General features: G+C 39.3%; 1 protein-coding gene across 10 annotated transcripts in view; it reads left to right on the top strand.

The window, feature by feature from the left end:
- Positions 1–23,596, top strand: part of CACNA2D3 (calcium voltage-gated channel auxiliary subunit alpha2delta 3) — a 752,236-nt gene that overhangs the window by 314,781 nt on the left and 413,859 nt on the right. For all 10 annotated transcript variants that reach the window (XM_045024490.1, XM_045024489.1, XM_045024494.1 and 7 more), the window contains exon 5: positions 15,768–15,930. In XM_045024490.1, coding sequence (XP_044880425.1) covers positions 15,768–15,930 — 163 coding nt within the window. The remainder of the gene's footprint in view (positions 1–15,767; positions 15,931–23,596) is intronic.

Here is a 23,596-nt window from a genome sequence, read left to right as displayed (position 1 = left end):
ATTAAACTGTAAAGATGTTTATTATGTTTCAGGGCTTCTTCATGCTATGATGGATGTGATGATGTTAAGGTCCTCTTATGGCCTAATCACTCCATATATTATTATGGTGCAGTTGCTAATGACAAGTGGTTGCTTAATAAAGTGCTTTCATGGCATCTTATTTAGGAGGGAGGACTTGCTTCCATCTTTTTTTCTGGAAGTCTAGGATAGTGTAACCATATCTAGTGCAATTTTGCCCTTGGAATCTATATACAGTAAGTCGTCTGTGTAGCAAACTTGTGTCTGGGAAGTCTGAATTAATGACCACTGGACCAGCCTCATAGACTGTTCATTATTTTAAATACTCTCTCCTGTCGGATAAGCTCTGTATTCAAAGAACACATTGTTTCAGTGGTTAAATGGCTTACTGGGGTTTGCAGATGCCTTGTGTTTTGTAGGATAGGGTATTTGTACAATTAACTTATGATAGAGCCAATGGTATTGTATGCCATTATCATCACACATTTGCATTAAAGTAATCACAGTAGTGAGATACATTAAATGTATTAATTACCCATTAAAAGAGCCATTTAAAAACAGACAAATAAGATTAATTTCTTTTTTTTTAATGAATCTGTACTAGCTACGGTAACAAATTCAACAGCAGCAAATTCAAAACTCCATTGGGTGGGTTTTTTTGGTCCAGGAGTATGTTTTATTAGTGGTCTTTTCTCTGCAATTAGTATTTAAAGATAATTCAGAATCTTCTTGTATATGTATTGGCATATTTACATAATGTCCTTTCATTTAGTTCTTTTGGAGTAATGAAATCATGAGGAGTGAGTAGTATGTCCCAATATGTTTAGAGAGTATGATGAACCAGAGCATATAGTAACAGGTGAGAAAAGAACTATGCATAAGTCTTCAAAATGTCATTGTCACTATCCCTGCTCTAGTAACTTGAGGAGCAGGATCATTGATACACATCTGGTAGAAATAAGGAGCTCTTTATGTTTTACTAGATGAACACTTCCAGCTGATTTGTGACTGGATGATACTGCATTCCCTCTCTCGTCTTATTGTTTTCAATACATTCTTTGCCAGAGACCGGGAGGGAAACGTGAAATGGAAAATTGTTTGGAGTGTTTAACTAGGGAACTGCAAAATATTTTTTCAATCTGTTTAAATGTCAGAGAGCCCCAGAGCATCAATGTGTGTGATCTTTCTTGGTGAGATGTCTGGGAAGAAAAAGTAAGGACATCATGTACCCTATGAATTTGGGCTCCCATTTGCCTTTTTCAGCTTCCTGGATTCCTTACAGGCATCCTTATTGTTTCCCTTGCAAATAGTGAAGGTGAATGTAGGTTAATTTGAACAAGTGGAATTATATTAAACTCTGTGGACTGCTCTGTCCATGTGGCTAAGTTGCTTCCAGCCCAATCCCAACCATTCCCCATTTCCCTGTGTCCTGTGAATAACAGCCCCTCCAGAGAACATGAGGGCCTTCTGACTCCAGTTCCCTGATTATGATACCTCTTTGCTAAATTAAAAACATTTAATATAATCATTAAAAGCAAATAATTGATGTCCAGACATCCAGCCTATATTCCTGTGACCAGAGATTGATAACTTATAGCTGAGGTGAAATCTCATCTTTACCACAGACTCAGCTGTTTACAAGGTCTTTGAGATGGTTTGGTATCGTCAACAACCACACCAGAAGTGACCTATCTGAGTCTTCTTGTCTCCTGTCTGAGTCTAACACACTATCTCTCTGTGAAGTCTCCTCCCTCCCTGTAGGGTTGGCTTCCAGATGGTTATCTGTGTCTGTGTTCTGCTCTCTGTAGGTTCTCTAGGGGAGTTGTGTGTGCTGGCTCTTTGTTGTGTTTTCTGTTCTTTTTGGGCCACTTGTCCCACTTGTGTAATCATCTTGTATGACGTTGGTGTCACTGCACCCCTCATGATTCCTGTAGTCCACTCCTTCTGGTGTCTCTCTAATGTCTGGATCCTCATACTAGTGGCTGTCTCCAGGGCCCATAGGTTCTTGACTAACCTGTGTCTGCATTCTCTGATTGTTGTCCGTGTGCTCTCGGCATTATCTACATCCTTCTGGCTGCAACAGGTCTGATCTCATTGGCATCAGAGTTTTGGTCCTTTGCCCCATCAGTGCCTGAAATGGACTGCTTTGGACTCCTCTGGTTATGGGGTATTCCTGTGCACCACAAATGCTAACAAGGAGTCTGAACCAGAAGAAATAGCTTTGTATACCACTCTCTTAGCTGATTCCACCTTACCATTACTCTGGGGGTATGCTGGGGAGGAGGTGTGATGATCAAACTCCCATTTTTTGTACAAATTCCTTTAATTCTTCCAAGGCAAATGGGCATGCTGCTAAAATGGTTCATCTTCCCATGTTCCTTGCAATGCTGTCCTAGTGCGGGTCACTTCTCCATTACCTGTTCATGCTGTCTCCCACTGTATATACATCTGACTCATGGGTATGGAACCTTGGCACCTGCTCGCCTTTGCTCTTGTCTCACTGAATATATTTCTGCAGGTGTTGTGCCTCCTAGGCACAGCCTTTCTCTTGAGGCTGCTTCTGCACATCCCATGTCAAAGCATCTGGCTAATGTGAGATTGCCTTCCGGAAGGAGCCTCTTCGGCAGGTGATGGTCCCAAAGTGCCGCGTGCTATCCTGTCCTGAACTAGCGAGACTGTCAAGTCTTCAAAATTGCATATAACAGTCACTATGCATAGGGTAATAACCTAGGGATCTGTCCCCTCCTTCCAGACTGGTTGTTAGTGAAAAATCTGTCTCACTCTGGAGATTTGTTTTGCTTTGTGGAGGATTGGTCCCCAGGGCTCCTAGAACTGTTGTGAGGCATGAGGCAGTGGTGAGAATCTTTCTGTCTTGTTCCCCAATAAGGTAAAGTAACAGTTTTACTTTCCTGCTGTTGTCATCATCCTCCTGCGTGGTCAGGACTGTATACAGCTTGAACTCCTCCTTCCACCTGGTCCATTGCTGGGCTAGGTTTGAGTCTACAACATTCAGGACTCCGAGGGGCATCAGACCAAGCTCTATGGCTCAGTGTGCCAGCTGCTGCGCTTCAGAGAATTCACAACTCAGATGTTGCCACCATGTTTCATTAGCAAAGAGTCAAGCCAAATGCAGGTTAAGTTGAACCAGTGAAACTTCATTAAATTCCATGGCATGGTCTGTCCATGTGGCTGAGTTGCTTCCAGCCTAACTCTCCATGGTCTCTATTCCACTGGTGTACCAACAGTAACAGTCCCTCCAGGGAACATGGGCACTCCGATTCCAGTTCTGCCTATCATGATATACTTATGAAATCCTGCTTCTGAGAACGTCTGGTTCTTCAGACTCATGCTGCTCAAACAACAACACCTTTTAGCTGCACACACCACACTTCCTACCTGTGCACTCTTAAATAGCATATAAACATAATGAGAAACATGCTGGATAGTGGTGCTGACAATTAATAAATCTACAAATTATTCAGTCAGACAGATTTGTTTTCAAACTAGAACTTGATGCCTTTGATTATCTAGATGAGCAGACCACCTTTTCTGAAAGTGTTGCTCAGTTTTAATTCAGGACAGGTGAAAATGCCTTCTGGAAAGGTACACAAAGGTACACAAATCCCTTCTGGAATATGAATAATGCTGATCTGGTCTGAAAACCTAAATTATGGCTTCAGTTGTATTGATAAAGTCTTAAACCCAGCTATGGTCTGACCATAATTCAGAAACTAAGATTAAAGTCAAAATTAATGCTACCACTGAATAATCAAACCAGTAAATTGTTCGGTAAGTATTTCAGATTCTTATCTAGCAGGAATGGCTAGTTTAAATTCCACATAATAGGAGGGATAACAGAACAGTGTGTGGACTATTTTTATGACTTTATTCTGACAAATTATTTTATAAAAGCTACCCTTGTGTTGCTGCTGTTATTTTTGTTGTTGTTGACCTGACTACTTGTTACATAAAATAGTTCAGGCTTGGAGACATAAAGGTAATACCCATTTTTATATGGTATGATGTTAGGCATTAGTGTTCACTTATTTTAATGTAAGACTATCATTTACTTGTTTAAATCAGTGATTATTTATGCTTTATAAATATATAGATATATTACAACAACTACACTTTAAACCTATAAAATCTATACTAGCCTAGCTCAGCCAAATGTATACAGGGATTTTGAGGCAGCTCTGATCAATTGTCTTATGCAGCTGTGTGCACATTTCCATTTGGTGGGGTTCAGATTTGTTGATCAAGACACAAAAGGTCACCAGGGTGCTAGTCTATAAAACTGACATTTATTAAAGTTAATTTTCTACATTTCTGTATTTTAACAATAAAGTCAACATAATTCAGTATAAGCATGATGCAAGAAAGAATCGACGATGATGTACTCACAGTTCTAAAATCCCCAGTGGGATATAATTAAAAAAGAAGAATGCATGCAGTGTTTTGAATTACTCTTCAAACCTGTAAATCATCCTGATAATTAAAATGTCTTGGTAAGATTCTGGATTTGTATCCGAGGATGGAATATTTGTGAATTGCCTGGTATGTTTGCATGTATCTAAAAGTTGAAAAATCCTGTGCTAGGTTTAATATTTTTGTTTTTTGGAAACCATTATTTGAATCCACATCTTTTTTAAATTATTATTGCTTTATTTTGTTAGACAATCTTGAAACAATTTTTAAATGAATAGAGTTTTTATGAATAAAATAGATGCAGTTGTTTCTTTTCTGCAGAACTCTGTGGCTCCAGAGACATGTGTTTCTTTTATTAAATTAAGTCATCAACATGGTCTTGTTATTCCAACTTCAGACTTAGCTGACCAGATTGCTATATTACACGAGAGAGTCATAAATTTTTTGAAGGGGATTTGTATATGTTCATTTGCTTCAATGTCTCATCTCTCATTTTATTTCCAAATAAACTCAATAATGTTGCATGCTCTCTCTCTTTATTTATTTATATTTTGGGTGTGGTTAATAATATTAATTTAACATGCTGTTGAAAAACAAAAAAACAAACAACCCCAATCTCTGAAAAACAAAACATTGCAACTCATGTTGTTCTTTGGGTGCCATGAAAAATACTGGCTTGTTCTCCTTGTTGTTCAGTATATAATTACTCGTTTGGAAAGAAGAACTAGTACAGTGTTTAATTGTTTGTTCAGAGTTGCCGTTTGTATCTAGATTGTTTCATATGGCTCACCTGTTGTTTTCTGGAGATTAGGAATTAGAGCCCCAATTCTTCAATACATAATGCATAGGCGGTCTGTTGTGCCAATGCATAGCCATCTGAAGTCTTTGGGTATATCTACACTGCAGTGTAAACCAGGATTTGAATTTAGGCTCAAGCCTGACCCACCCTTTGTCTACACACATATCACGCTAACCAAGGACTTGGACCCAGGGTGCCATGGGGATGGAGGGTCCAAGCCTGAGTCAAGCAGGGACCCAGGGTTCAAGTACTATTGCTTTTCAGTGTAAATACATACAGCCCCACATGCTCTGGGAATCTGCCAAAAGTATACCATAATCCCTCGAGCTGACTGACTTTGTCCTCTGGACTGTCAAGTTTGGTGGACGGTCTTGTTTTCCCACACTGCACCATGAACAAAGGGCTAGAATGGCCACGTTTTGGGATGGCGGTAGGGAGTCTGGGATATGGGTGATTGGACTCTGCCTGTATAATACAGTGTAGATGCTGGAGTTCCAGGGTGGAACTCAAGGTTCAACAATTCCTAACCTGGGATTACAAATGATTATAGATGGTCAAGCTCTAGGTTAACAAACCCAGGGTCTGTTAACTTGAGTTCTGCTGATCCTGGGTTTACATTTATTTTCAGCAAGTTTTCATGGAAGTTTCATTAAATGAAATAGGGACTCTTGAACCTCTTCCTATTCATGAATAGAGCTGGTTGGGAATTATTTTTCTTTCTTTCTTTTTTTTTTTTTTTTAAACCAGGAAATGCCATTTTTGTTGAAATTGAAACATTTTGAAAAAGCCTGTTTCAATGAAAATTCCCACAAAAAGCCTTTTGAAACAAAAAAAAAGTTTTGAAAAAAATAATTTCAGAATATTTTGAAACTTTGTTTCAGATTTTAATTTTTGTAATGCTTGTATTTTTACACTGTTTCATGACACTTGAGTAGTGTCAGTGCAATATATTCACTAATAGTAGTGATGTCATATCACACATAATAGTTAAAATATTCTATTAATTGTATTTTATGTTTAAAACCACTCAGGGCAGCTGCTAATTAGTACTGATTGAACCATTTTACATTCTTTTCTAGATTAGTATCGCCTGTTTGTGGTGGTGGTTCAATACAACATTTCAGCCATTATGTCATAATATGACAAATATATATTATGCACAATTACAACTGACATGTTATTAAATAGTGTAAAAATCATATAAAAATGTAATTCTAAATTAATTTCAAAATTTGGAAAGAAAATTATCTGAAACTGAATTGTTTTGGAAATTCCGCTTCGTGGGAGATTTCAGAAATATCTGTTCTGTGTCTGAATGAAATGAAATTTCAAAATGTCAAAATTTTCCACAAACCAGAAACTCAGGTTTTGACTGGCTCCATTCATGAATCACTGATCACAGCAAGTCTGTCCCACTAGGCAGCATTCAGTTCAGCTGTGCTTTGTACTGCCACCTAAGGTCTTGGTGCCACATCCTAAAGCTCTTGACTTAATCTAGTTTGTGTTTATTCACGTGAACTTCAATAGCTGCTTCAGTTTTGTACACCTAAATTTTGGATATAATGTGAGCATACAGATTTTTAGCTATAGCTAGAGATGAGTTACACTGTGACAAACTAATATTATCTTACAGTGTCTGCTTACTTTATATGTATGGCTTTTATTCAAAAAGTCTTGTCTCATTCAAATGTTGAGATGGATGAGGCAGGGACAAGTAGTGACAATATGCCAAAGGGCACCTTGGTGTTAAATCCTGCATTATCTGCCTTTTATAACCTTAAGCCCCTGTACTGCTATTTGCTATGTACAGGTGAATACCTGTGCAGTGCCACATTGATTTAATTTAAAAAATTTTCAACGTACCCACTTCAAAATCTTCTTTTATTGTTGTTTAGCAGATTTCTAAACCATAGCTTCTTTGTACCCTATCTTGCAGGTTAGTATCTGTTATCCAAGGATAAGATGAAGAGATGTTTAAGAAATAATATTGCATTGATTTTTCTGCAGCTCTGCTTTTCCCCCATCTCTGTAGAAGATGCTGATGCAGACTGCTTCCTCAGTTTCTAAGATGAAACTGACAGCAGATTCAAGGGAGGAGAAGCAGGCTTATAATTCTGGCTGGTAGTGTAAATTGAGATGGAGTAGCGCTACATAATGAGTTTGGTGCATCTTCAGAGAGGGTCATTCCCGGTGCAGGTCCCATTGATTTTGGATTTGTGCAAGGTGGTGTCCCAAATCCAGTGATTCACAACCCATCCAACCCAGTAGTCAATGAAAGTCAAGAGATCCCACGGGTCTCCTTTTGTGGAAGGTTAGGCTAAATGGATAAAATTTTCAAAAACATCTGTGTGACTTAGGGCCCTAAATCCCGTTCATTTTTCAAGGCTTGTCTACACCACAGAACCTATCCCAGCAGAACCCCCTAGTTGGAGGCTCATTTTAAGGTGACAGGCATTCTTCCGCCAACATAGCTACACCACTTCCCTGAATGACATTAGCTAAGCTGATGAAGCCCTCTTCTGTCACCATAGTTGTGTCTATGCCAGGGGTTTTGCCAGCATATGTCTGCTAGGGGGTGTGATTATTTTTGGTATTGTAGACTCCTAAGTCACTTAGATGCTTTTTGAAACTTTTACCCATAAATAATATTAAAACAGGAACATGAAACTAAAGCTGGAAAATGCTGAGACTTCTCAGAGCACAAGAGTAACAGTGTTTTAATGGGCATGCTTTAAATGGTACTTGATGCAGCTTTTACACATGAAAAGCAGAGATTTGGTCCCCAGTCCTGCAAAGCGGTAAGCATATGCATAACCTTATGCACTGGGAGTAGCCCTATTGACTTCAGTGGGAGTACTCACAGTGCATAGAGTTAAGCGCACATAAAATTTTTGAAGGATTCAGGCCCTAGATGTTGACATTGTTGCTCCTTTTTCATGCGGTTTATTGTGAATGAACATCCCTGCAAAGTCTTTTTTTTAAATTAAATCAGCTGCAAAAATTCAGATTTTTTAAAATGAAAAGTAACTGTTCAGTGCATATGTGTGGAACTCATGTCTGTCTGGACATTTCATGTTCTATGCATGTAGTTTCAAAAAAAAGAAGAGATGTTGGGATTAGTCTCAGGAGAATGTCTTTTCGGTGATATGGGTGCAGAATAAAGCTGTGTGGAATGTGGTATTTTTTCAGGGGGTTATGAATTCCTTTTTCTCCAGTTCACTTTGAGTGTTTGCATCTCTTTGTACTGGGGTCTTTTTGCTTAGACATTTGGGTTCAAATGAAAACTCATTGAATTTCACTTGATTTTTAAGCCAAATCCATGAAAACTCTGCATTTCACATGGTTTCCATCAAGTAATAATTGGCCTAAGTTTTCTCCGAACTGCATCTAGATATACTTGAAACTTGGCACAAGTTCTCAGACCCTGTGAATTTTGTGTAATAAACATTGTGCACATGTCTTCTGATCTACTCCATACTAATAGGATATTCATTTTAATGTGACAGTGAAATATGGTACAGTGGTTCTTTTCGTACGCTGTGAAAATAATATCCATAGTCTCTTGAGGAAAAATGTGGTTCAATATGGAGTCAGAGGATCTGGGTTCTACCTTAGACTTGCTTTACAACATTGTGTCTTTGTTTCTCTTATCTGTAAAATGAAGAACACTGTTTCCTATTTCACGGGGGTAATATGAAGCTTATATCAATAGCGTTTGCAGAATGCTTTGAGATCCTCAAATGGAAGGTGCTATAGAAGCACTAAGTGTAAATATTTGTTTTCTTGCTTTTGCAGAAGGGTTCTTTTTATGTGAAAAGTTATAGGCTTGTGGCAGATTATCCAAAACATTTGGTTTAAATAAAGGCCAGTTAAGTTGTCATGTTTATTAAAAAGAAAAAAAAACCCTTTTTTTCAGTTAATGTTTCTGTACTGCATTTAGTGTAGGCAGTAAGAGTGAAATTTTCTAGAGCACCTAAGTCCCATTTTCAGAAGAGACTTAGGCATTTAGGAGCTTACAACTGATACCCTATCTCCCACTGACTGTCTAGGTCTACTCTGCAATTAAACACCCGCAGCTGGCCCGTGCCAGCTGACTCGAGCTTGCAGGTCTTGGGCTAAGGGGCTGTTTAATTGCAATGTAGACGTTTGGGTTCAGGCTGGAGCCCACGCTTTAGGACATGAATCAGTTAATCCTTACAACACCTCCGAGAGCTAGGCAAGTATTATCAATTCCCTTGCTATAATTGATGTACTAGAATAAATGATTATTTATTTATCCTATTGAAATAGATTTGTAATGAGGCAATTACACCAGCAAGCAATGGGTAATCTAGAAAAGAGAAGTGTAATTTCATGTCTGACTGTAAGGCAGACCATATCAAATATGGTCCTGGTAACATCATTATGCTGTTTTAGAGTTGAGAGAAAATCAGATTGAGAGTGACATTTCAGTCCTCAGTAGCATCAAGTTGTAGGGATGGTTCCTTGAGATGAAGCTTATATCTCAAAAAACTAATGAAACTTGCAGTGGGCAGAACTATAGTAGAGCTTCTAAAAGCTCTCAGACAACAAATGGAAGGGGTAAAGGCTGCATATTCCAGGAAAAGAGATCTAATCTATCTCAATTTTAACAGCTCTTAAAATTCAGAATAGTTTTGTTGGATTAGGCAATCAACTTCTGTGACTTCCCAAACTTGTTTTCTAACTGTGTGGCTAAGTACTTAAGTGCAAGGCCTCTAATAATGTGGTTAAGGACCTGACAGTAATAACTGCTCAATACTGAACAGCTGTTAGAAGTCTTCTTAGAGCCTTTGAGGCTTGTATTCTCTCAGACATCTGTCCCTTTGCCATCACAGGAATACATAAGAGGATAACATAAAGGGGCAGTTTTCAGTGGACTATAAGAGAGAGTTCCAAGCAATTCATTCACTCATAAGGGGCAGGAAAACATCTCTGAGCTCTCTAAGATTGCTGGTCAACTTCAGTAACTTTGGTGCCTCGGGTTCTGGAGAAGTTCACCCAGATTTTCTTTTTTTCCTAAACTCAGCCATGGCAACAGATTTTTGTGGAGTTTCTTTGCTTGATTTTTTTTCCTTCTCTTAATTGCTCTTTATGCCTATTTTCTCTCCTGTCACCTGCTAGTGACAGGAGAGAATAGGCATAAAGAGCAATAAAACATTTTCTGCTTTTCTTTCACTGCTTCTTTATTCTCTCTCTAATGGTCTGGTTGAGGCTCAACATGAATAACATTCTGATACTTTTCACTTCTTTAGCATTTCTTAGAGGCCTCCAGCAAGGGTTATTGTGACCTTGGAAGAAATGTTTTATATTTTTTAGTGTAATTGTTGTTGTATATTATGTTAAGAATGCTAACAGCTCCTTAGATGATGACCTGGATTCTTTTTTTGGATTCATCTTATCTATATTGACCATTTTGTGATTCTCATAAGGCATGAACAGTATAGATTTATGTGGCTAGCCACTGTACCTTTAAAATATATATATATATACACACACACACAATCAATTTACAGTAAGTATTCCCAATAAATTGTCTTTGAGATTAGGTTAATAATTACCCAACTTTTTAGCATTTGGATTTTTTGGAGATATCTTGAATACATAAATTCTTTTGATGAGCTTCCAGCAAATGTGGGAGGAAAAAACGTCCAGGCAATTTAGGATCAGAGTCTAAATGTATTGTAAAGCTATGAAAATGTATTTTTCTATGTATCCTTTACTTCTCTTGTTGCATTGGCCTTTTTAGCACTACAAAATAATCAACTGTTGAGAATAGGCCACTTCCACCTTAATTGAATTGGCCTCGTTAGCACTGACCCCCTACTTGGTAAGGAAAGTCCCATCTTTTCATAGATATACTGCTTACTGTATTTGTCATTCCATGCATCTGATGAGGTGGGAGTTAGCCCACAAAAGCTTATGCCCAAATAAATGTGTTGGTCTCTAAGGTGCCACAAGTACTCCTTTTCTTTTTCCTGACACAGACTAACACGGCTACCACTCTGAAATCTACTTACCAGGTATCCTTCAGGAATAATGCATACTCCATTTCAAGCATATTGGTAGAACAATTTTATATGCCCAATATTATAGTGTCTCTGCAGTCATGCAACAGCTACATGGTAATGAAAATGATGGCAATAATTACATACTTGCAATACTAATACATTTGTCTCCTGTAACTAACTGGAATCACTACTTTAATTATTCCCCTACATGTGGTATATTTAGGTTTTCACAGTCCTGATAACCTGTGTTTGTAAAACCACTTGATGTACCTTCAGAAGACCTGTCCCATTAATTTAACAAGAAACAAAGTTATTCTCTCTTTCATTCATATTGTTCTGCAATAATGTGATTTCACAATTTTATTTTAAAGCAGCTAGCCGAATTGTGTTTATTATTGCAACTTAAAGGGGAGTACTTGGAATGTAAGTGAAAACTGGGTCAAAATGATTTAATACAATATTTTTCCTTTTTAAATAAAAAGGAAATATTTATATTTCAAAAAGTAAATATTGTTTTCAAAAATATTTATCTAATACTTTTATGCTAAACCACTTGAAGCATCATAAGATTTCTGTTTAGTCTGGAAAAAAAAAAGTAAGCAGTCAAAAGAACGGCATTCATCTCAAAATAATTGCATTCATTTGCAGTAGTTCTTGTAGAGAGCTAATACTACTGCAATCCACTTAGAGCACTTTTTTATAGCCTAAGTCACTCGCTAGCGTCTGGATTCAGCAAGGTTCCTACTGAAGTTGATGGAACTATTCCTATGCTTAAATAGGGCACATGTCTAAGTACCTTGCTAAATTGAGGCGTATAGCCCAAAAGTTTCCCCATGGTCTTGGGTCAGTCCTTCTTTCTGGTGGGGAAAAAAAAATCCTTTTCTGGTGGCTTTAACATCCCACCAGCCTTGCATTTTTCCCAGGATGTTTTTCCACTATACCCTTTGCAAGAATCCAGTCTCCTGGCAGTTTATGGTTGGTCATGGTAGCTGTCCAGAGAGATCACTCAACACACATCAGCTACTGTGGCAGAAATTTGTCACAAACATTTCTATTTAAACAGGCTTTAAAATAAAGCAAATTACAGTTGAAGCTTTCCTGTCAGAATGAGTGTCTGCATATTGAATTAACCAGCAATCAGTTTTTAGTGGCTCGCCACCCCACCCACCCAAACATAACAGGTTCCTTTTTACCACTGTTATGCCCACTGTGTACAGGCCCAGCCTAAAGATTTTGGGACTGTTAGTGACATAATTCTTGAAATGCACCCCAGACTCAGTGGCCCTTCTCCACTCCTGCTGAAGCAAAGTAGTTCAGCTTCTTGTTCCTCTGATTGTTCTACTAATCAGTTTGAATTGGCTCATGGCTTGGAAGGTTTTCTTAACAAGGAAAATATTTTTTTTTTTAAAAAGAAAGGCATGAAAGCAGAGATTTTTCTTTAAATATCTAGTTCTCCCAAGTTGCTGTGGATTTTCCGGTGCTAAGTGTTTGCTCATTATAGAGTGAATGGGCATCAAAAATGATTATTAGAGTTTTCAGAAACCTGCCTATTACAAAGGTGGTGGCGATGTATAATAGTGAATGTGTAAAATACTATTTGTTTACACAAGAGCAGACACAAATGCACAAGAATATTCTTGTACAAGTCTTAAGTAATATCTCTATAGTAAATGATGTGAATGGATTTCCTTGTAATGATTTTGCTTTGGTCTCTCACTCACTGTGCATGTCTCCTTATGCACAAGGTTAGAATAATCTCACTGTTTGGTCATATCACAATCAGTCTCACAGTACTCCTAACCCAAATAATCATTTTGCTGTTTACCAGGCTAATATGTTTTTGGCATGTCATATTGTGCACTGTGGGAGCTCACCTTGTTAAGGTTACATCAGAGGTTGACAAGATTAAACGGAAGTCATTTTCTCTTAGAGCTTAGCAGCTAGAGTATCTGTGTTGTCAGCAAATAAGAGTTTATTCCCTTTCCCTAGGGCATTATCTCAAATGTAATGTCAGAGTGCCAGATGGATTTACTTTACTATTTTTAATCCAATTTTTATTTTTAATTTTCATCCTACCACCTTTCAGCTGTCACATGCAATATTTTCCTGGGAAGCAGTAGCAAATGTGCACGGAAGAAACCACTATACATTACTGCCTAGATACCAATCTCTTCCTAACCTCAATGCTAACCATTTCAGCTGCAGAGGTTACCTGATGTTTGTTCTCTGTGGCATGATTTTTAAGAAACAAACAGATTATTTTTGTTCATTCAACATGACACAAAAAAGTTTAGGGGAGACTTTTATAAAATCTAATGTTTTTTGTTATTAGTTACGAACTTTAATACCTTTAGAATAATTGATGGATGAGCATACGTTTCAATTTGGTTTTACTTGTATAGTTTACATAATCGGATTATTCCACAAACATCTCCACAATTGTAAAACATGAACCAAAGACTCAGGCCTAAAAAGTCAATTAATCAAACAAACAAAAACCATTTAATTGCAAAAGTAGTAGTGTATTTTATTTCGAGTCTAATTGCAATCTGACCAATTTCTTCACATACTGTGTTGACCGTTTCCATGCCATTTATATGTTTCTGTTTCAAGAACTTAGTATATAAACAGGATAAACCAAATTCTGCTGTTAGTTTTATCAATGAAGTCAATGGAATTGCACTATAATTAGTAAGAGCAGAAATTCAGGGAAGGAAGGCATGGCACCTTTCTCTTAAAAATTGTAATATTTAAATATATTGTGGTTGAATTTTGATTTACATATTTAAGAAAATCTGTTTAAAAAAGCAGAAAAGTTCCATTATCAATGATGGTGAAATCCAAGGCACGCACAGCTTGCCATCATATGATTAGATGCGTTAATATTTAGTAATGTAAAAAGTACTAATGTGCCCCCTGGTCTCCTGCAGCCTCAGTGGTGGAAAGGTGCTGTGAGTGGGCCAGCAAAGGAAAGAGAACTGTCAGTGACTTTAAGGAGTGCTCCTCCTTTGTTTACTCCCTTCCTTTTTTAACATTCTGCCTCCTTGTGGGCCTGAGGTGTGGGCTCTTTGGTACATTGGCACAACACAAGCCTGTTGACTCCCACTCCCTAAGGAGGTTTTATAAGCCCTCCCCCTTGTCCAGGGTGGTGTTCTGAGAGAGTGACTGTGCTCTATAGGACTCTGCCTCAGGCACGTTGATTGTAAGTTGATGAATGTTTCAGTGGAAGTACATGAACTACAAGGTATTAGTTGTTTGCATTAGCTCAGTAAAACTAGTTGCATTTAAAATTGGAAAATGACACCTTTCAAAGCATTTAAAGCTTTCAGGTACCCATTGTGTATCATTTACCTGTTTCTATGCTCAGCAGCTATATTTTGCCCTAATAAATATAAAGAAAAAATCCTATAAAGTTAATTTCCACAGGATTATGTATCTAGTCTTTACGTGTCCTATTATTATTTATGATTATGTACTTAGTTATAAGAATGACTGGGATTCAACTTCATGGGCTTCGTCATGGGCTTTGATCTTTTACGGTTAGTAAACATTTGAAAAACTTTTTTTGTTTCCAAAGGTTGAAAGATTAAAAAGGGGTTATGTACTGCTGCTTGTTGCCTCCAGAGTTTGCTAGAATCCCTGTTTTTGAGCTAGTCTCTCTCTCTCCCTTTTTTTCTCTCTCATGTACATGCTCACACTCTCATGCACGCCCCAATCAATACTTTTATCTAAATTGCTTTTGCTTATCTTGCTCTGCTCTTTCCAGAAGAAGCCAAATACCATTTAGGAGTCTTTACACATACAGATGATGATTTCTTTCTCCAGAAAAAAGTGAAATCTAGATTTAAATTACTGTCAAAGTTGAAGTTGGACTGTATGAAACCTTTTGTAATATGTATTTTAGATGTTCAGCATGAAAAAGATAACGCCTTTTCTTTACGAGTGAGTCCAGTACCAGTGAATCCAAATTATGGTTTAAGTAATATAAAAACCTAGGAGAAAAATGCTATAAAATTCTGCTATCATCAGTTTTAGCCAATTCCTTTTAACATACTTTGTGAAATCAGAATGCTTTCAGCTCATCAAGCCATAAGTTCATCACTAAGAGCAGTTCTCGAATTAATGGAAAATATTAAGCTAAGAAGAGAGACTTTTGCCAGTACATAATTGTACAACAAATGGTTTGGATTGAGAAAACGTTGTGTTAAAATAGTGCTTCTGTTGTGTACAATGGGGTTGGACTGCCCTTACCATTTAACTTTAAGAGGGACGTGCAGTCACAGATATCAAATTGTTTTCAGAAAGAAGTGCACATGTACTAGTTTCTTAAAATGAATCTTTTAGCTCCTAAAAATGTGTAGCTTTTTATATCATGTTCTTCTGCTTTAGACAATAAACATATGCTAATAAATATTACATAGGTGGATGAATGGATTAAAATGTAAGAAAATTGTTCAGCGGGTGTAATAACTGAATGTGAATTTCTGTTGCAGTATGAATACTTCAATGCTGTTCTCATAAATGAACGAGATGAAGAAGGAAACTTTTTAGAACTGGGGAAGGAGTTCATTCTAGTGCCAAATGACCACTTCAATAATTTGCCTGTGAACATCAGCCTGAGTGACGTCCAAGTACCAACCAATATGTACAACAAAGGTTAGCTAATATCTTCTTTCTCTCAGCATTCCACGAGTTAAAGATGTGAGGCAACATGTTGTTAATGAATGACTATATTTTATAAACTAATTCTGTATTTTTTTTAAGGTTAGTTTCTCTCAATCTTCAGATGAGGTTCTCTTCAGAGCTGTAACTCTTATGGCATTATTTCTTTTCATCTATGGCAACATGTATGGTGACTTAAAATAGTCAACACTTTGCATATGTATTTTGCAGCACATATGGTATCAGAGGAAAACTTTAGGGCAAATTGCTTTCCATAGTTTCCAGATTGGTTGAACAGGTCTTAAACTGTCATTCATTAGTTAGGCTTTCTATTTGCCATGAGCCTAAATGCACCTTTTAACATGACAGAGAGTAAAACCATCAAGCAGGTAGGAAAACTCTCAACTGTTTATAACTACAGCTGCTGCTGCCTCTTAGGTGACATGTACAGCAAGTTAATTTTAATAAGTTATCACACTTGATACTGAGTGGCATACTTGACATGTGGTGCATGATGTTATGCCTAAGAAATGCCTGATCTAACAAACCCAAAGTGGTTTGAGCCTGAATATAGGGAGCACGAACTGAACTCACAGCAGCTCGTTTTCATTTTCCCTTTGGAATTTCTTGTAGTCCAGTCATCAGAATTCAGTCTCTATGTCTGCTTATTGCAATTATAGAGCAACAATCAATTTAATTTTTGGGCCATTCCAATGATGAAATGTATTAAGTTATAGCATACAAGTTTACAAACTGTGGTCTTTGGAGCCGTTGTCAGTGATCCAGGGAGAGCTGCCTGGTCACGTGATGCTGGCATCTCATTTAAACTGTGTTAAAAGACAGCTAAAAATGCATTCAATACTTTCCAAATGCTACAATTCCGTGTCAGCAATTGCGGTAATTGACGCAGGCATGTTGTGTAATCACAAATGAAAAGGGAGATAGTCCAAACAATTTGGACTGAGAGGAGAAGTGATTCATGAGGCAACCTTTCTTCTAGGATGTGATTCACACTACAGAGAAGCCTGAGAACTCAGAAATTGTAGAGAAATGTTTAAATTTGGGATAAAAAAATAACAAAGCTTTACAGAGAATATTTAAAGGTTTGTGAGATGATTGAAGTGGAATATTTTAAAGAGATTTAGAAAAAGCTTTGAAAACTATCAAATGATTTCTGTTGCACTTTTAAAAAGTGCTAATATTTTTCTAATTGTGCCTATTTCTAAATGAGCTCATTCCAGACTTTCTATATTCATATTGAATCCTCATTAAAAGAAAATAAAAAAGGAAATATTATTGTGATAGTTGAAAAGGGATTTAGAAATGCTAAATTAGTCATATTTGTAGGGAGAAGTTAAGTGACTGAGCAATTTGAGGTGATGGGGATTTTATTAAAATGTGAGGACCTTCTTCCTATTCTATATTATACAGTATTGTTCTGTACAGAACTACTTTTCATACCCTAATGAACTACACATTCAAGTCTAAGTCAGCTGGGCTGTCAAATCATGTTTTGGACACTCATACAGGATCTGCCTATAAAGATATATGAGGGAACTCCATGATGATGATTCCTGTCTCCACTTTCCCTAATTGAAACCAGCCAAAATAATCACTTTGTGCAGCTGCAGAAACATTATTTTTATCTTTCAAATTTTTTCCAACTGCTGAAATCTGGATTATTGCTGATATTTTCCTAAAACAGACACACAGACCCATCTTGGATGTTCACGTTGACATTGCCTCAGCAAAGAGAGGTGATCCATAAACTTAGGCTTTTTGGCACACCATACTCGTGTTTATCCATTACAATGGTATGGTGCTCGATAGCTTAATCAAACCATTGGCTTAAGCCATAGGCACTGGATAGTTATGGATTGCCAGCAAAGCACCTGCATAACAGAGAATGTCCTTTGGTCGTCTGTGTCTTATGTCTCATTTTGTTGGATTCGTAGGGGATTGGCAAAACCACGCAGTACTGCCAACTAGAGTGTTTGAAATCATGAGTGAAGCCCCAATAATAATGAGATTGACTTAAAAACCATAAGACTTTTAAAAATAAATTTTGGGGACATTTTAAAATATTTGCCCTCTGTTGTTTGTGCTTAAAGGGTATTTCTGCACTGCAGTGGAGCTCGGGCTAAGGGGCTGTTTCATTGTGGTGTGGACGTTGGGGCTTGTGCGTAGTCTGAGCTCTGAGACCCTCCCACCTCGCAGAGCCCTAGAGCCTGGGCTCCAGCCTGAGCCTGAATATCTACACCACAATTAAACAGTCCCTTAGCCAGAGCCCTGGAAGCCTGAGTCAGCTGGCCTGGGCCAGCCCAGGTGTCTAACTGCAGTATAGACATACTCTTAGAATTCACATTTTCAAGCATTTGTCTCAACCATGAGGGCTAGACATTTACTTGGGGTGGAAAACAATGAGATTTCACGTAATTCCATAAATCCCAAAGCTGGGACTTAAAACAAGACAGCAAATAGTAGGAGATTTGTGATAAAACCAGAAGAGTTGCCAACACTGAATGCCACAGATATTAGTACAGATTGTGAATTCCTAGATACCATCAGAGATATTGGACAGTGCTCCCATCAGTGTCTGGTTGGGTGGGCACAAGTGGTAGAAAGTCGATAAGCACAGCAGAACTTATCACTTATTCAGATATTACAGACTGCTTATGTATAGCAGTCTAAATTTATATAGCACTTCACAGACCCATAGGTAAGACACATTACATTCCGGAGGAGCTCACAATCTAAAATCTAATATGCAAAATGGTTAAGGAAAAACAACCAACCAGCTTTAAAAAAAACAGACAACCCAGCCCAACCTGGAAATATATACAAGTTTATATACAAGCTGTTTGACTGAGTGAATAGCACCTATCCATAATGTAAATGTACATTTAAACATGCACTGGGGGAATCACTTACTAAATAATAGCATTTGTGCTCAACTATATTCTCTTTCTGGTATAACTTTCTGATCCTAAATTTTGTATTGTGAGGGTTAGTCTGATTATTAGTGTGCCATTACCAAGTGTGATCTTGGATGGTAGCTGTCTCTCTTCCCTGTGTCTCCTGTGTACTAGTCTATACTACATAGAGTACATTAATTAACAAGATATGAATCTTCACCATTGTACTGTAAAGCTATTGATCTTTAGAATGTGAAACCAGTACAAGTATGGGGCTGTAGTGCACAGACAGATGTTTCTGAATTCCTGTAATGAATATAACTGAAGGAGTTCTGAAGCAAAGTGGGATGTTAGTGTGCTTATTTATATGTTAAAACATACAACACTCTTCCAGCACTCAGCTGTTTCACCGAGAGACTCGCGTTCTGTTTCTGAGAGCAAAGTTAAATGTTTGGGCATGCTTGCTGGTGTACTGAGGTTATTTCAAATGCAAAAGCTTGAGGAAATGGTGCTGGGAAGTATCTGTTTACAATAATGTTTTGTTTTTCAAGCAATTTAAAAAGCGTAGAAGTTCAAATGTCATTATACATGAATTGATAGACGTTTTCGTAAGACTCAAGGTGCCATTTTAAACAATGAATAAATTATGTAAAAGCAGAATGAGATCAGAATCATCCCTTGTGTATTTTAGAAACACTAATAGTCAGATACTTAGGTGTGTTGGCAGGGCCGCCCAGAGGGGGGGGCAAGTGGGGCAATTTGCCCCAGGCCCCGGGCCCAGCAGGGGCCCCCACGAGAGTTTTTTGGGGCCCCTGGAGTGGGGTCCTTCACTTGCTCTGGGGGCCCCGGAAAACTCTCGTGGGGCCCGGGCCCCCGGAGCTTCTTCGCTCCCGGTCTTCGCTGGCGGGGGGTCCTTCCTCTCCGGGATAGAAGGACCCCCCGCCGCCGAATTACCGCTGAAGTGGGACCCGCCGCCGGAGTGCAGCCGGGTCTTCGGCGGTAATTCGGCGGCGGAGGGGCCCTTCCATTCTGGGACCCACTGCCGAAGTGCCCCGAAGACCCGCGGTGGGGGCTGCACTTTGGTGGCGGGTCCCAATTCGGCGGTAATTCGGCGGCAGGGGGTCCCCGCCGTGGGTCTTTGGGGCACTTTGGCGGCAGGTCCCGGAATGGAAGGACCCCCCGCCGCCGACTTACCGCCGAAGTGGGGGCTCCCCGCCGCCGAAGACCCCAGGCCCCCAGAATCCTCTGGGCGGCCCTGTGTGTCGGAGCAGTGCTAAGCACACCTTAGGAAATGGTGCATAGGTGGCTTTTTGACACTTTTTCTCCCTCAATCTCTCCTTCCCCCACCCTTGAAGACTTCCCGGACTGTCAGCAGCTTCAGGGTTACTTTAACTTGCATGAGCTGATAGTGACTCCCATGAAGCAGCTCTCCTGGCCAGGATTGTTGCAGTGCATTGTGCTCTGGCTCTGCACCCTCCCCAGTACACCTGCTTTGCCAGTTGGTGGGAAGCAGGTAGCTAACTGGGGAATCCTTAGCTGATACTTAATTACTGCTTCAAGGCCCATTTGTGCTACTGTAGTGGTACAAAACTAATTTACTAGAGGCCAAATATGTGGACCAACCTCTGTAACATCTCTCAGAAACCAGTTTCAGCAGCAGGAGTCTGATGTGCAATTGGGGGAGACAGCAGACAGTAGTTTGAGTCCCAAGGTTGTCATTTAAGATATTATGGGCCTGATCATGTTTTCATACCACGTATACACTTGTGTGACTTGTTGAGTTAAATGGAATTGTTTGGCTTTACAGCGGGGCAAGTGAAAGTGAACTCATACCTACATTTGAACAGACTGATAGTGAACAGAGATAATAAAGTGCTTTTATGTGAAATAAAATGACAGACCCAAAAGGTTTCAGATCACTGCAGCATTTAGAATACAATCTGGCTTTACTAAATCTCTGCTTTAAGTAAATATGTTCAGTATAAACATTGACTTCACTATAAAAATTCACTTTATGGAATTCACTGTCATTTTTAGCCATGGTCTGAACAGGGAAGCAAATAATCACAAAGACATTTTTAAAACACAAACAGTTTGTTGTATAAAAGTTAAATATACTGTGTAATGAGGTTGGCTTTTCCATCTGGTCATGTGTCTGCTACCTCAGTTTCTCCAACCCACTTTCCTGAAGAATGCACAAAGACTTGCATGGTTCCAGGATACCATCTTCTTTGGGTCTAGTTTATTAACAACAGTTCAGTGTCTCCCCTCCCTCTGTGAAAGCAACGGCAGACAATCATTTCACACCTTTTTTCCTTGGTTACCCGTGCAGACGCCATAGCACGGCAAGCACGGAGCCCGCTCAGTCATCGCTGCTGTTGTGAGCATTGTAAACACCTTGCGCATTATACTGCAGTATGTGCAGAACCTGGCTAAGAGACGGCAGCATGAGGACGATTGTGAGGAGGACATGTACACAGATGTTCCTGAAAGCACAGGCTGTGGCAATTGGGACATCATGGCGGCAGTGGGGCTGGTTGATACAGTGGAACACCGATTCTGGGCCCGGCAAACAAGCACAGACTGGTGGGACCGCATAGTGTTGCAGGTATGGGATGATTCCCAGTGGCTGCAAAACTTCTAACACCTTCATAACATGTGGGAATGGTTTCAGACTGCAGTGCCCTCCTTTCCCATAGCAAGCAATGCTGGTTGGGTTTGCCATTTAAAGGAAGGACTGTGGTTTTCGGGTGGATGTGCAGCACACACCTCCTCCCACCCCACCGTGTGGCTATTTTCAGGGATGATCCCTTCACCCCTCTCCCCGCCACATGGCTATTCACAGGGATGATCCCTTTTAGCCACGCGCAAACAGCCCAGCATGAACGGGGTCCTTTTACTGTTCCCTTACAAAAATTCCCCTATTTCAACCAAGTGATCATGAATGATATCACTCTCTTGAGGCTAACACAGAAAGATATAGACCAAATGTTGCTTGAATGCAATCAAAATCCAGGACCATTCGCTGCCATGCTTTGTGCTGCAATGATTCCAAACTACTTGCTACTGTGTCCTACCGTGGAGGACGAAATAAGACAGCCCTCCCCAGAAACCTTCTGCAAAGGCTTTCAGAGTACCTACAGGAGAGCTTCAGGAGATGTCCCTGGTGGATTCCCGCTCCATCCCCAGACACTTTAACAGACTTTTCCAGTAGCTGTACTGGCCATGAATGTATCCCAAGTCTTCATGGCAAATCAAACATTAAACTATTGCTTTTAAATCCTGTGCTGTAGTTACAAATGTGCACTCACCAGAGGTGCCTTCTCTGCCTTCAGGGTCGGCGATCCCACCTTGGAGGGTGTTGGCTCCAGGGTGATGAAAAGGTCCTGGCTGCCAGGGAGAATAGATTCACGGCTTGCCTGCTGCACATTCTCCTCCTCTTCCTCATTCACAAACTCCTCCTTCCTTTTGCGTGAGACTCTCCCCTTGCAGGTGTCCACAGACAATGGTGGGATAGTGGTAGGGTCCCCCCTCTAGAATGCCATGTAGCTGATCATAAAAGCGGCATGTATGTGGCTCTGACCCAGAGTGACTGTTTGCCTCCTTTGTCTTTTGGTAGGCTGCCTGAGCTCCTTAACTTTCACGTGGCACTACTGTGTGTCTCTGTTATAGCCTCTGTTCACCATGCCCTGTGCAATTTTGGCATATATATTAGCATTTCTTCTTTTTGATTGGAGTTCTGCCTGCACAGATTCTTCTCCCCAAACAGTAATCTGATCCAGTGTCTCCTGTTCGGTCCATGCTGGAGCTCATTTGTGATTCTGGGGGGACTGCATGGTCACCTGTGCTGCTGAGCTCGCCATGCTGACCAAACAGGAAACGAAATTCAAAATTTCTTGAGGCTTTTCCTGTGTACTTGGCTAGTGCATTGGAGTTGAAAGTGCTGTCCAGATTAGTCACATTGGAGCACTCTGGGATAGCTCCCGGAGGCCAATAACGTCAAATTGTGTCTGCACTATCCCAAATTCGACCCAGCAAGGTCAATTTTATTGCTACTCCCCTCACCGAGGAGGAGTACAGAAGTCGATTTTAAGAGCCCTTTAAGTCGACGGAACTGGGTTGGTTGTGTAGACGCATTCATTATAAAATCGACCTAATGCAGCTAAATTCAATCTAACCTTGTATTGTAGATCAGGGCTTAGTTACAAGAAGTTTGATGAAATAACTAAATAGGCACTACAAGTGAAAAGTGTAATTTTTCTTGGCAACAGAAAGCAAGTAGGCTTAACTACGTTGATTTAAGTTAATGGAAGATTTTCTTTTGTACTCATTTCCAGTTCACTATATGCAATCTTGTCTCACTCACTGAGTTTTATAATGCAGAAATATTTCCTAGAGGATAAACTTTCATTCAGTTAGCACAGTTGGCAATGGAATTAAAAGTGCTTTATAGCGCTGCAAAACTTAGTTATCTATTGAGCTGTTTTGTTCTGTGTTAAATATACTTACAGTAAGAAATTGGGGTGGAGGGGAGTCCAAAGCTACTTAGTATCAGATAAAATACAGATTTCAAAAATCTGACTGCTCTGTTCGCTGTTTGCCTATTTGTTTTAAATATGTTTCTTTTCACATTTTGGAACACCTCTTTCTACAGCAAGTGTCTGAGTGAAAACACTTTTAAGCAATAATACTTTGAAGCACAGTATTATGAATCTATAGTCATCACTCCCCCAGTTAGTTTCAGC

This window comes from Mauremys mutica, chromosome 7 (assembly GCF_020497125.1).
Source record: "Mauremys mutica isolate MM-2020 ecotype Southern chromosome 7, ASM2049712v1, whole genome shotgun sequence".
Lineage (NCBI taxonomy): Eukaryota > Metazoa > Chordata > Testudines > Geoemydidae > Mauremys > Mauremys mutica.
Note: the sequence above shows the minus strand (reverse complement) of the source record. Positions and strands in the feature narration are given on the sequence as shown.